Source organism: Sparus aurata, chromosome 5, assembly GCF_900880675.1.
Source record: "Sparus aurata chromosome 5, fSpaAur1.1, whole genome shotgun sequence".
Lineage (NCBI taxonomy): Eukaryota > Metazoa > Chordata > Actinopteri > Spariformes > Sparidae > Sparus > Sparus aurata.
The window spans coordinates 21,106,521-21,121,637 of NC_044191.1; the positions used below are offsets into that span (position 1 = coordinate 21,106,521).

Genomic DNA, 15,117 nt, shown 5'->3' on the forward strand with positions numbered 1-15,117 from the left:
ATTTGTGAAAACAAGCCAATGCAAGATTGATTTTTAAACCAGCGGACGAGACTGGTCATTCACAAACCTTGTCTCTGTGATAGCACTAAACTGTGAAGGCTGCTCCACTGTCTGTGACACTGTGTGTCCTTGATGCATTAGATTTTTCCCTAGAGCGGCTATAACTGCACAAATGACTGGCTGCTATATGTTGGGAGTGTCTTAAAATTGGGAGACACTGGTATTGATCAACAACCCTGTCAACCCCTGAGATATAATATAGTCATTTTACTGCTAAAAGGCAGTAAAAATTATATTATCACTTTTAAAAGCATGCTGCAAAAATTAATCCTGGCTGGAGGGTACATTTTAATGCTCAAATAAGAAGGTAAAGCACAAGGCAAAATGTATTCATTATTTATGACTGAATATTGAAAACTGGAATAATAAGGTAATGAGGCTAAAGTATTTGGGACTACTTCACTGGGATCTTTTAAGCTTTAGTGGTATAAATTGTTAATGCAGACATTTCGTGGCTGTTTGTTCCTTTTCACTGATTGGAAAGAGCCAAGAGCAGCTAAAAAAACAACAATTTAGACTCTCAACAAAGCAGCAGTTCTCTGACGCAACTCCACCAGAGAACTTGCCGCAGAGCTAACCTGTCTCTCACCTGCGTAAATCTCTCGAAGGTGTCGTAGTTTTTAAATCGCTTGTCATTGTGTGACATTTCGTGTCAGGAAGCGATGGCAGAGGTGAGAACGGTGTGGAGGAAAGGAAGTAATGCAGAGGGCAGGCTAATTAATGCCTCCGCTCCCATTGCCGATTGCGTTGGTGGCATCAACACCGCCACAGTTTGCACCCTTACCCCTGCATCGGTTATGCAAACGGCGGCAATTTCAGATGAATGGCAGATCGTCTTCCTGAAATGAGGATGGGCAGGGAGCGAAAATGAAAAATTGAAGGAGGAGGCCGAGCCGTGGGAGCCAGTCAGCCTTGAAATGATTTAATTTAAGTGATGAGGAGCTGACTTTGATAAGTTTGCATTTTAATAATGAACACTGTGACCGCTTCAGGGGTCCTGTTACAAAGATGTAGCATACTTAGCAACAAAAAAAGAGACCAACAGTCAGTGACTGTAAGTCAAAACTGAGGCTGAAGATCATTGTCTGAGTGTCCTCTGTGCATTGGTGTTTGAGAAGGAGATTGTGTGTGTGTGTGTGTGCCTGTGTGTGTGTGGATCTAAAAGTAAATAAGATGCTCCTGGGAGTTTTTTGACTCTGGAGTTGAATTTGCTGCCAGGGGGAAAAAAAAGGCTCCAGCTTATTATGTAGGATTTTTTTTTTCAGATTTATTCCAATATACCGACTCTGGGGTGTGTATGCATATTTAATGAGGCCTTTTGCCTCGATGCGGTTTTTAGACTGAGAAGGATTTCAGCCTACTGTCATTATGAGTGATTGTGCTTCCTCGTGGCACATTCCAGTTGGACGTGGCAATAACTATCTGTCTATCCCCCAAAGCGCCACTGATCTTATTATGATTATGACTTTTTCTGCCGCTGCATATTCAAAAACCTGTCGCAAATCATTTGTGTTGGGCCAACTGCAAAACTTGGGAGCTCATCACACAGGGAGCGGGCCTTCATTGTATGTTGTATGAACGAAGGTGACAACTTGCAGTTTGTACTGTATGTTAAAGGCAAAACGGTTTTCATCCTATGGTGGAGACAGAGGAAAGTTCGCAGCAAATGAATTCAGTTTAATGGAAAATTCTGAATTCAATGGAGTCGCTTGCGGAGGCGCTGTACAATGTACTGCATATATTTTAATGACATCTGCACTATTTTCTTGATTCTCTTTTTCTGATTTACTTACGTGATTTTCTTTTAATTCATATTGCATGAGCCTTATTGAAGGGAGCCGAGAACGAGAACCTCATTCAGGACGAATAACAAACCTGAAACGGAAATGTGCAACTCAGCAAGCCGGACTTTGACCTTTACAGAAGTAGAGAGTCGAAAACTACTCTTTGTGCCGTACATTTAATTTTTTTTGTTCTGTGTTAGTAAGTGCTCCACTGTTTGAGGGGCAATGACAAAAAAAAGAGGGGCCCCAGCGCCGAGAAAAACACATGATTAATTTATAGTGCGCTGGAAGGGCAGCCTAGAGGGCACTTTATCACATCTCAGCTACCAAAAAGGCCACTTTCACTCCGATTGTTCAAACATGGGCGCAGCAGGTGTGCAGAAGGCCGTTTTTTGTTGAGTTTCAACCAGCACCATCAGACTCTAAAGAGATAACTTCCAACGACTAAGATGAATGCCTGACGCAACATCACTTCTGTGTACGTTACACAGCTGTTCAGATTAAAGCTGTTACTGCATGTGAGCACCAGAGCCTTCTGATCCCATCCAATGTGAACAGATGACCTGAAAATTTCAATCAAAGTGTAGAAACATTGTTCACATAAACATAGCTACTTTCGCTACTGCCAGCTGCTAGCTACATTTATCATAAAGGAGGAATGGTGACTGTAACAAATATACATTGATAAGCTGTTCATTCGTTGGTTGATCGATTAAGACTTCTCATGGAACGTATCCAGGTCCAGGTCCAATTTAATTGATATGTCACTATTTATACTGAATAGTAGTGTATGATAACAAAAAATTCCAAGCCTGATCATCCTATGCTGGCTTCCTACCACGCTCTGGATTACAATACATTTCTGATGTCTCAATGTTTGTCTACATCAGTAATTGCTGCAAAAAACAACCGGCCTGTATTTTCAATTAGGCCGAAACTGACAAACACAAAAACATGCAGATGTGTTCAATTAAACTCTTCAGCGATAGCATTTATTTAAACAGACTTGACAAATCGTGAGTCTGAGTCTTTAAGATTGAACAACATCACATTCGGAGGCTGAATCTATCTCGTTGTTTGTGTTTCTCCTCGGTGTCGTGCCTCTTTGCTGCAGGCCAGACGATCAGCAGCTAGAGGTTGAAAGTTGGCTCATATCTTTTTTACGTCGTGAGACATCCCTGGTTTGTGAAGATCTAATAGGTCGTAATGAGCGAGCCGTCCCCCTCTCTCAGCCACCACTCTCGTTGGTAATGAATCGCTCAAAGGAATAGGTCATTTTCTGACTGTCTGTACGATTTACCACCATCCATTTCATGTATAGAGCCAGCAGAGGACAAAGGAGTGCTTCACCTTCTCTCTCATCTATTATGAGTTTATTCAATGTTGTACATTGTGTGCCTACATATAATTCAATTCCCTTTTGGCCCGAGACTCAAGACAGGATTTTCTATTCATAGGCTGGAATATGATATTCAGTAAAATGTAATAATCTTGGCTGCCCCAGTGTCCTGAAATGGACAATCTCAAAATGTCACTCACGGAGTCTCCACTCCCGTATCTTTATTTCTTTCCTTCTCTCGCCCTCTCTTCTCTTTCACACTATTATTAAAGTCATCCTTTGCACTGCTGTTATATTGATTTCAATCCCACGTCTTTATTGAAAATAATGACTAACTATTTCTCCCTTTCGTTTCTTATTTTCCTCTGCCTCTCTTTTTAACGCTGTGTCTTTCACAAAATACAGAAGCCAATCACGTGAAGCTGTTTGCTGTTGGACACACTACTGACTCATACTATGTTGTTTTTTTGAACAAATGTGTACATATTTCTGTATGAGACAAGATTGTAGCAAAGTCTGGTCCTTTTTTAAGCTTATTTAGTTGTGTCAGCTTCAACCTTGTGCACTGGTTCTTCAGTGTAAAAAAAAAGCACACAATATCTTCATTCGAAGCCTTTGAACAAGGTTAAGCAATGCAGAAGCTGCGAGAAGCAAAGCTGAAATAGTCCATTGACGTATCTGAGGCAACATCTGTCCGTATGGGTTACTGTAGCCAGAACATTACAGGGCCAAAGCTCAGAGTGATGAGAAACCTCTAATGAGGTTCGAAAGACTAAAGTCTGTGCCAACCAAACTACAGAGAGAAAACTTTTTTACAGAAGAAATCAGTGTTCTTACATTTCAGATGCGCATTGATAATGATTCTCTGCTTTTGTGTCTCCTCTGATTCTTGCAGAGTCTGCACTTGGCAAATTGACATACACACACACACACACACACATACACACACACACACACACATTGTGAACAACCAAAACAATTTACTATGTTAATGGACTTAAATGCCACGAGTCTCTCCAAATGTCAGTGCACTCGATTTTAACATACGGTGAGTGCCACCGGATCCATACCGCTCCGCATCAGTCTCAAGTTATACATGAACGGCTCAAATTCCAGTGAAGACGACAGTAAACGTTCAAACAGGGCTAATGTTTTTTTTCTTTTAGTTTTTTATTCTGTTATGATTATGGAAATAAACTAATTCAGGCGTAAAAACTCGAGCTCAAACAAAATTGGTTCCCCCTTCTCTGCCACTGGAGCAGAAAATTCCTCTTTACAGCAGACAGATTACATTTCTGCCTTATATTTTACTGATGTGGATTAAACATCTGCATCTTGTTTCAATAAAATACGTTTTGTTGTCCGAACGTCATCGTCAATGCTCAGAGTTGAAAAGTGGACTCACTCAGATCCTTTATATCATCATAAGAAGCACTGATGCTTCACCTTTAGTAGGTGTTTTACAAATTATTCCACCTTTTATTCTATATTTGGTGTGTTTCAAGAAAAAGCACCTGAGAAGCTTATGAAATATGATGCAGAGTTTAATGCTTGAAGAAAAACTGGTGGCAGGAGGAGATATGTTTGCATACATTTCTTCTTTTAATTTCCAGCCTCTCAGCCGAATGATTGTGTTTCGGTGCTTAATCTGCAGTGCTTGTTTTAATCAGGTTTACATCTTGAAATGCTGGTGTATTACATGACACTGGTTCTAAGAAAACCATTAAAAAGTGATTGTAACGCACGTAATCTTTTCTTATTTTATATTTCTAACGCAGAGCTACACAATGTCTGACACATATGAATTGAATAAGTGCAGAGTCTGAGCTCCATTATAAAGTAAAACCGAACAACAGTAGATGATATTTGATATTTGAGTTGCATATTTGATTAAAAAAGTAGTAAAGTCCGACACCGGCAACACCTGCACCTCAGGAGGAGTCAAAGATGTACCTCTTCAGGTCATACGAGTTTGAGTAAAGTAAACGAGCAGCTTGGCTTAATTGAAGGTCAGGAGTGCCACATGTTGCCTGGCCTGAGGCACCAAGACATCCAGAAAACGGGCCTGTTCCTGTCAAACTGTCATCACACTTGACCTTCAGATTTTTAAGCAGACTATTTTCCCCAAAAATGTAGAAAAAAAAAAATAATACAATTCTGGAACATAAAAAAATATTTCCCTCCTGATATGAGACTTTACAGCAGCCGGCAACTGCAGGAGGACGGCGTTGTGTCTCCTTTCCCTCGCAGAGGTAAGCCACATCCTGGACACTGTGATCCCTGAGGAGGAATGTCACAGCAGAAAGGGTTAACTCTGAGGTCTTTGCTTTCATCTTGGAAAATGCTGCTGCTGCTGCTGTTCAGCTCTGGAGGAATTATCATGTTGAACCCTCATATAGCACGTGCAGGCCCGTATACGTCCAACTTCCTGTGTGTTAGGTAGGTCACTGCAGATGGATTAGACGAGCTAACCCTCAGAGTACAGCAATAGTAAGGTATATATTGTGTACGTATATGCTGGATGCAAATATCAAAGACTTATTGGAGGCACAGCCGCTGTTACCCATCACGCCGAGGCCACAATAAACATCTATCACAAGTTAGCGCTCAAGTGCAGCATATCGCTTCCCAGAATCGATAGCAGTGTCGCCGCAGCTAAACTCATTTCTCATAGTGTTGAGTTGAGCCTTTTCGTGACGCAGAGAGTGAAATTTGAAATGTCAAAGTGAGCTTTAAAAGCCAGAAATATCACCTGTTGAAGTAATTGTTGAGTCATTGGCATTTATCGATAACACCATAACCCCCTCAGCCACTGATATATTACAGGCATTTTGTGCTGTGGCCCGGGGAATGTCTTTCTCATTTTACCTTTAATGCGCTCTGCTGTTTCTCGCCGTCAGTTTTTTTGGAGGGGCCTGAATCATATTGAGAACAAATCTTTTCACTGAATCCTACAGTAAATAACACGCAGCGGTTATATATGAAGACGAAATAAGATTACTAGAAACAAAACTTTACTCCCTCCTTCCTAGCCGTGGAGTCTATCCTGTCAGTGCCGAAGCAGAGAGAGACTTGACTTGGCACGATCGCATGCTGCAGGTAAACAGAGGAAATATAGATGGTTGCAGTGTTGCTAAATGAAACAATTAAAACAACCTGTCTGGATGGCCTCTGCAGGCTACCTTCACTGTACACTTACTAATTGCTACTCAGCACCGGCTCAAAGTGTTTGTAGTTTTACCGACAGTAAAGGATTTTTCCCTCTTGCTCTATGAGCCTTTGTGAGAAACACATTGCTGACAAAGAAATAACTAATTAATCTTCTTATAAATACAAATTCTTAAGTAATAATATACACCCTTGCTCAGTACTTTTGCTGATAAAACCTCACTTAGTCTGGAATGACCAGTAGTTTACAGCTAATTAATGGTATATATAGTTGCATAACAGATTTATTGAATCAGTTCATCAGTTGATTTAAAGCAACATTATGTAACTTTTTTTTTACCTTAAAATAACAGCTTCTAAATAATTTTGATGGTTGAGTGTCTTGTAACAGGGTGAATGGTGTTTCCCCTATCACTTGTTTCTGCACTGTGTAACTTCAGCGAGAGGGTAGGATCACAGCGTTACTTCAACATCAAGTTTTCATCACATAACACTGTAATGACGTAATGAGTTTTGGTTGTAGTTACCTACCTACTTGGTTGTAGTTACCTACCTACTTGGTTGTAGTTACCAGTTAACTACAACCAAAGTAGTTACATGTAACTTGGTAGGTACCAACATTACTTGAAACAGTTACAGACTCGGGATTGGTATTTATGACAGTGGTGTTGAACTGTGGGGGGGCGCCAAATCGCAGAAAATAATGGTTTTTACATAGTGTCGCTTTATTGTCACTTCCTCTAGTTTTGCTGCTTTTACTGTTGGATTTAGTGTTACGTATCATCTCGTAATTGTCACTTCTAGAGAAGCAAATCACTGATGTCACTCTACTCGAACTAAACTCTCTTGTACTGTATGACTAAAGAGACGATTCAAATACATTTTATTCACGTTTTGCTTCTGTATAACAACAATATGGTGAACTCTCTCTGATATTGCATCATTTTCTGCTGTTAAAATTAGTCTTTGCTCTGTGAAAGGTTTCAAAATCCTTTGAAATTCTTTTTTATTTTAGCTGAGCTATTCAGTTGCTTAGTGGAAACGGAGGAATATCTGCACATCTTCTTACTTATGCAACTCTTTCAAACCAATTCAGCCAAACTCCGAAATGCTTGATCTTCAAGCCATAAACAACTCTCTCTTTGTTACAGACATGTTTTCAAACAACAAATTAGCAATCGTATAAGTCCTCTGCATCAAGCTGTCCTTTTTTTTCCCCCCAGCAATACTTAGCCTCCTGTTAAAATCTGGGCGTGTTGTTTGAGCCCCACTTTTTGAAATGCATATAAGCTTGTCCAATCTTGTTTTTAGCATTGCAAGGAATATTGCCAAACTCAGTTCATTTCAGAGCTTCAGAGACGCAGAATCCATCATACATATTTTCATTTTCATGCGGTCGGATTACTGTAATGGTCTCCTTTAAATCAGAAAATAATCTACAAGTTGTACAAAATGCAGCTGCTTGACAACAGAAACTAGAAAAGAGAACATATTGGTACACTGGGGACCAGATTGTGCCATGTATCATCTTAACATTTACTTTTTCTCACATTTTCATATATCTTGAATGTTATTGCTCTCTCGGTTTCTCTGAATGCTTCTCGATACGTGTCTACATGCTGTAACAGTGTTAACAGGTCTCTATCATGAAGCGCTGGTTTGATTCTGATGGAGCTGCCACGCAGAAATCGATGCCAAATATAAATCTGCAGCAATTAGCATCTCTGTTATTGCTCCTATTCCTGAGACATATAAAATGCGTCCTGCTGTAAAACACAGCGGAATGGTGCATCAAGTGTTAAGTCGCCGACAGTGGTTTGATTCGAATGGATTGGCAATGCGGGGGGAATCGATATCAAATGTGAATCCATTTTGGTGATAAGTCTGATTCCTGCCCGGGGAGTCGGCATCATCTCTTGCCTCCGCTGTCAGCATGCCTCAGCAGCCGCATCCTGTGCACTCTGAGTAATATGACACAGACACAGAGAGGCCAAGTTAACGCTCAGTGAAAAAGATACTGCGAGAAGGGAGGAGAGAGATACTGATGCGAGGAGAGGACGGGAAGTCGGGGAAAGACACTCAGCGATGAAGAGAGCAGACACACCAACAGGGAGATATATATATAACGGCAGACAAACCCCTCGTTTGTCACTAAATCACGTTTGCCATTCTCGCCGAAAGGAAGAGAGACCTGCCTCGTCCCACAGGGGAGCTCTGCCGGCTACTCCTTGATGTTTCTGAGACCTCTGCATCCTGTATTCATTTATTCTCACACTCAGAACATTTTAAAGGCTCGATTTGTGGACCATTACCGGCACGCTTTGGTGCAGACATGGCCACAGAAGGGATTCATACGCAAGACGAAATATTTCCACTGCAGTCACAAAAGGTGTGGATACAAAAACATTACATGACATTAATTCCGATGCGTAAAAGCAACATGAGTGGCCAGAAACACAAAGGAGAGCATTCAGCACAGTTTACGGACTGACTTCCAAGCTGAACTGCGACCGACCACACACACTTCAGTTGTGGACAGTTTTCCTGTATAATGGAGGGGGTTATAGAGTTAATACTACAATACCCATGAGCCTCAGCTGTAGCAAATTTGAGAAAAATGCTGTTGCAGTTGAAAATTCATCCAAAAATGTATCAAGCTCAGCGACATGTTTTTTGTACATGCTTTGTGATTGGATGTTTGTTACAGACATTCTGAGGAATTCTACCTGATTTGTTATTTTAATGTCTCTGACCTTTTTTTTTTAATTTTTATAATAACTTTTATCATTTTTTCCTGCAGATCAAAGCTGCAGAACTCTCAGCCACTTTAACTGACTGCAAACAAGGGGCGTCCAAAAATAGCTCCTCTGTTCTTTTACTTTTATTTCAGGTACACCCACTTTCAGTTTTACCTCAAAGTAAAGTGGTTGAAAGGGGCTCTATGGAACATGTGTCGTGCTGGGAGCCGGCTGTTAGCTAACTCCATTTCTAACCCTAACCCATACAGTCACATCCATTGAACTGCATCCATTGAAAGCAGTGTTAAATGACTTCAACAAAAGTCCTGTCCTTCACACCACCTGACAATCTGCTCACATATGGCTACTAAAAAGAGACTAATGCATGTAATTTGCTACAAATTGATCATCTGTCGTGTTTACAACCTGTCTGATCTTCTGGACTCACGTGACTTTTTTGTGGCCTTATATTCCCAGATTCAAGCTACTTATATACTGAGCTGAGAGTTATTATGATTAATAGAATGGATAGTTATAAGAATGACACCCAAGCTGTAACAAAATTGAACTATCCTTCGTTGCAACACCACGGTTTTAATTCAACATGTTGCAGCATTTAAGATAAAACTGCACCTTTTAAAAAGCATTATCGCAATCCCTACCCTGACGATCACATTAGCAACATTGAAAGACAGTGCAGGGATGCAGAAAGATATACTTAATGACTCCTTATTTACCCTCAGAAGTCAGATGAAGATATTTCAGTATGGTGTAAAATAGACAAAGGAATGCATATTTTCCCCACCTGATCGCTTCTCAAAGCTGTAGTTCCAGAGTGTTATGTCAGACCATTGATTCATACATCTGCCCTTGTCTTTCCCGGTTCCCCGAAGTCACCGCAGGAGTTCCACAGAGATCAGACAACACATTTCTCCCCCACCATGTGAAATCCACATCTCTCCTTGGCTTCTTTGTTCACTTATTTTTTTCACCGATCAGCACGTCAGGTCTGAGAGAAACATGAGATCCTCTCGCTGCTGTCAGGATGGCTCACCCACTTGGTTTTTAAAATCGTTTCCTCACATCGCTGGGCCCAATATTCTTCCCGTTATTAACTTTTATCTTTCCACCGACACTTTCCCATCTAGTTCTAAGCATGCGATTGTTCGGCCTTCGGTGAAATGGTCTACTTTTGATCTGTTTGATTCCACTTCCCGCTCAATTTTCAGGCTGTTGCTGGATCACACGCCGCTTTCTATTCTGAGGTGTTCCTGTTATTTTGTCCACCCGGCTGTATATCCCCACTGGTGCTGTCAGTGTACAAGACCCTCCCCAAACCCTTTTCCTCTCCTCCTTGTTAAACCAGCATCTGCTGAGGTAAGAGGCCTGAAACCCCCTATCACACACACACACACACACACACACACACACTTTCCCCCCTCCTTTGCACTGCATTCATTCGAGCCTGCCATCTGCCACAGAGTTGGACAAGACCCCACTAACACGGCAGCCACACACACACACACACACACACACACACACGCACGCACACACACACACACACACACAAATACACGCGTGTGCGAAGAAGCTTACCCTCTCATTTCTAACCCTCGCATTTGCTGGCTAACATTTCCAGTACAGATGCACGTGAACGCTCACAACTACACACTGCACACACTGCACAACCCAAAGTTCAGCCAGGCTGCATATTTAATGAGGAGCCCCCCCATGAACAAAACAGCTTGCAGGGTCATAATGGTTTGGAGGGGAGCCCCACCCCACCGCACAGAGCCAGTGAACTCCTCCCCTCCACTGTGTGACTGGGCCTGAAGAGGAGGCAGTGGGGAGGACAGAAAGGGGAGGACGGAGGGAGAACAACAAACTCTAATTACTCCTCTGTGGCTCTCGGGCCCCTCCAGCATTTTTAATTTGGGAGTTGAAAGCGAGAGAAGGAGGAGAAGAGGAAGGAGAGTGGAGGACAGCGCGGACAGAGAAAAGACCCGTGCTGATTGAACATGAAATGTCTCCCTGTGGCTCCCCTCTCTCCTCTCTCCTCTCCCTCTCCGCTTGTTGTACATAATGCCCCCTCACTTTCGCTGCAATTGTTCTTCATCACCCCTCGGTTATCCACAGTGAATAATGACGTTTCCTCTCGGAGAGACAGAGGTAGAGGAGCGAGCCCGAGGCCATGCATTCTGATGGTCTAAGCACTCGCCAGTCACACTGCTCGGGCAAAAAATCAACAGCGCAGCGGGGAAGGGAGGGAGGACGCCTGAGCCCCCTCCTGCGTCCATATTCTCTGTTTTGTTTGTTGTGTTTTACTCATTATTTACAATCTGTATCATCCCAGAGTCCCTCTGTATCATACCCCTCCTGGGCGAGAGAGGAGTGGACTTTCACAAACAGACACTGGCGAATTAGCACCATTATGTCTCCTCTCTGGGGACGTTCGTTCTCGCTTTCCCCTGCCATGCTGCCATCATCGTCACTGTCACCCGGACGGAGCCCGTTCAGGGGCAAGCCACTTGAGGAGAGCCTCTTTCACAGAGAAGCTGAAGCCGAAGAGACAGCTGGGCCCCGCTCCAGAGTCTCTGGCTACTTTGAAAAGGGCTGCTCAGTTCACGGCAGCCACATTACATTTCTTTTCTTGTGGGTACATTTGCTTCGTTTCATTTTTTTCCCCCTAGTTTCCTGAAATAGATTTTAGTCTATCGTGTTTACCAGGCTGTGGTTGATTGACAGGAAAACTGAGGATGCTGTTTATTTGGTTAGACCGCTGAGCAAAAAAAAAAAAAAAGGCATGTTTTGTCATATTCTCACAATAAAGTGTTTTTATTTTAACATACCCTACAAGCTAATAAAATCCTTTATAAGCGGGCCATGTGCAGCATTATGGTCCTGCTGTAATAAAACCCATTAAAGGCACATTATCTGGTTCACTGTGTCTTTCTGCTGCCTGTGCCGATGTGGGATGAAATGGGCCATTCTAATCCTCATTAACATAGCTAATTTCACATAAGAGAAAGTTGATAGTGGGTGTCAAAACCATTCAAAGATCACCCAAGCAAACCACATTGCTTGATGCGCAAGTACGCATGCACAAACGGGGTGCTTGCAAGTGCCGCTGCGTACCTGTTGGCTCGTTTGGGTGTTCTGTCTCAGCTGCCATCAGCCCATATCAAAGGAAGCAGTGTAATTGCCACCGTTGTGTAGCGTTTGACAGAGCAGAGACACAGCAAGCAGGGCAGCGCACGGATAGAAGATGGCCGGTGGCTGATCGTGCACGCGGGAGCAGAGGCCATGAGAAAAGACGAAGGGATAAGGAGGAGAAAAGGGCAGCAGATAGATCATCCTCCCCTCTGGGTCTGCGAGGGCTACAGCTAACCTTTGGTCGAAGGGATGAAAAAGTGGAGGAACAAACATGTGACACGCTGCTCCTTCAACAGACGCTGGCGGTGAGCCATGTCACAGGAAGGAAGAGGGGACAAGTCTGACATTAGAGGCATGACGATGCTGCCACATGACCTTTACAAGGAGAAAATTAAGTGAACGTCACAGTGCTCAGGCCAGCTGTGTTTGGCTGCGTGTCATGTGTGCGATACTGCACGGGAAAAGCGAAAAGAGATCATATGAACGGGCATTATGAATCCCAAAGACATGTTTTGAGGTCTTAACCTCTGAAGGCCTCTATAACACTGATTTGTGGGTCAAAAGATGTCATTTGGAAGACAACTGAAAGGTTTTATTGTGAGTTGCAGATAACTTTTTGAACACTTATGCGACTGGATTTCAAGGGAGTAGCAGGTTCTTACAACATGTTAAACTATAGTTGGTAAAATGTTGTTCGAACAGTGGTTGTTTTAACGGAGACATCAAAACTACTTACTATGTAACAAAACATACAGCTGTTTCAACCAGAAAACTGGATTTTCATTTGAACTGCCAATAAAAAAAAAAGCATGGTCTTGGGGACTAGACAGACCTTGCGAGACATGATCAACTTGTTCGCGTGGCAGGAAAGAAAACATTCAAATAAATATTCAACTGTAAGATTGAATGTCTTTTGTGCTTGTGTCTTGGCATGTCCAGAAAACAAGGATACATCCTGTTTTGGGACGCACACGATGAGTTCAGTGGTTCCGCCATCAGATCATTGAGAAACAATCAATCGAACTCAACAGCAAACACATTTCACATGGGGGGGAAACAAAAGACTGCGACAAGAAAGTTGAGAACTCACTTGGTCACCCTCCTGCGGGCGGTGATGCTGGCCACGATGACGCTCTCCGGTCTCGGGGTGGCCACAGCCTTGAAAGTCCCCTTCCAAAACTTCTCAAAGAGCTGCTTCTCTTCCAGCTGATGGATGCCACCGGTGCTGCCCTGCGATCCCAGGGACGGAGAGGGGCCAAGCTGGAGCGAACATGGGGTCTGCATCTTTGCCTCTCGGTCTCCAAAACCAAACCAGTAGAGTCTATACACTCATGGACACACACACACACACACACACACACACACACACACACACACACGCTCTCAATCCGGTTGTTGCTCAGGAGCTGTCCAAGTACTGAATCAAAATACACACATAAAAAAGCGCAGCAAGTGTTGTTGCACCGGCTTCTCGTCTCGCAGCAGCGGGTCAATGTGTCAGCGCGTCTGTCTGCTCTTGGCTCTTGTAGCAGGAGCGTGGGGAGAGGGACAAAAGCTGACCCCTCTCCAACTAGAGTCTGGGTATTGTTCTCCCAGATGAGGGAAGGAGGGGTTGGGGAGATTGTGTTTCTCTCTCCACCTCTCCTCTTCTGTCACATCTGCTGCTTCTTTGGGACGGGGGAGGTTTTTTTTTTTGGGGGGGGGGCGCAAGGGAAGCGCTCCTTTCTCCGGTGTGCGCTCCCGTCGGCAGTTTCACACAGAGGCAGGCATCACTCACAAGAGACGGGGCATGGTTCAGTCCTGAGGAGTGAGAGACTGGCTGGTTCTTCTTGTTGTAGTGGAGAGACGAGGAGTGTACCCGCCCCCAGCTCAGGGCTGAGCGGGTGTCGGAGCAGGTGTCTGAGGGCAGACGTTGGATGTGCGTCGGAGCGTGTGCGAGTGAGGAATCGAGTGAGGAGCTCAGCTGAGAGCGGCTTGTTTTGTGTCTCTCAGCCTGTGACGTCAAAGTTGGGGGCTGGACGCTGGGGAGAGGGACACCTACTGTCAACCTCTCTCTCTCTCTTTCTACTATCCTCTTGATTAGGTTCACTTGTCATCCTGCCAGATCCAGCATTAGTTTCTCTCATTTGTTTCGGTTTGTTGTCTTTCATCCTTTCGCATCTTGTCTTTAATTAATTGCTGCGGTGAGGAACAGAAAATTCTCAGGCGATTTATTTAGCCAATTAATTAGAGCCGCCGTGAGCATTGTCTTTGTTTCAGCGAACTTCCTGTGTGTTTCGCAGTTAGTGATCCCCTCCATCCTCTCTTCATCGCCACACTTGCCCGACTCCTTTGTTTTCTTTGTGGTGGCTCTCTTTGCCTCTTTCTTTTATTCAAGGGTTTTTCTTCACTTGGCTATAAGACATTGGGAGCGGTGGATTTTTTGGCAGCCGTTCCTGTTCTGACAGGAACCGCCTCTTTATGGGGTTCTCTGTCCTGATTGGATAAAGTGGACCGGGATACCAGAAAATGCATTTTCTCATTTAAAAGGGGAGGAGAGACATGGGTTACTTTTGATATGAAATACATGTATTTTTTTCTGAAGTGAAACTTTAATATTTTACATTTTACACAGTTCGTTACCGTGCTCTCAGCCTCATCTCTTTTCTGCCCGACAGAACTCAAACCTATCACTCTGCTGCCAGCTTCCCCAAAACATTACATCTCCCAGTGAACCTTCCTGCGATCTGTTATGTTGCTGTTCATCACCGCCTTGAAAAGCGCTGCCTTTTTTTTTTTTTTTATGTCTGTTTTATTGAACCCCACTGTCACCACCAGCGTGACTAATGTTGATGGTGAACAAGTCAAATTTTCCGCTAGGGCCAATAAATGTCAT

The 15,117-nt window shown here is 43.3% G+C and overlaps 1 protein-coding gene across 1 annotated transcript in view; it reads right to left on the reverse strand.

The window, feature by feature from the left end:
- The window catches only part of srrm4 (serine/arginine repetitive matrix 4), a 63,398-nt gene extending 49,168 nt beyond the window's left edge, over positions 1 to 14,230 (reverse strand). Inside the window, exon 1 of the mRNA XM_030417547.1 lies at positions 13,333 to 14,230. Coding sequence (XP_030273407.1) covers positions 13,333 to 13,526 — 194 coding nt within the window. The 5' untranslated portion in view covers positions 13,527 to 14,230. The remainder of the gene's footprint in view (positions 1 to 13,332) is intronic.
- Positions 14,231 to 15,117: the final 887 nt, after the last annotated feature.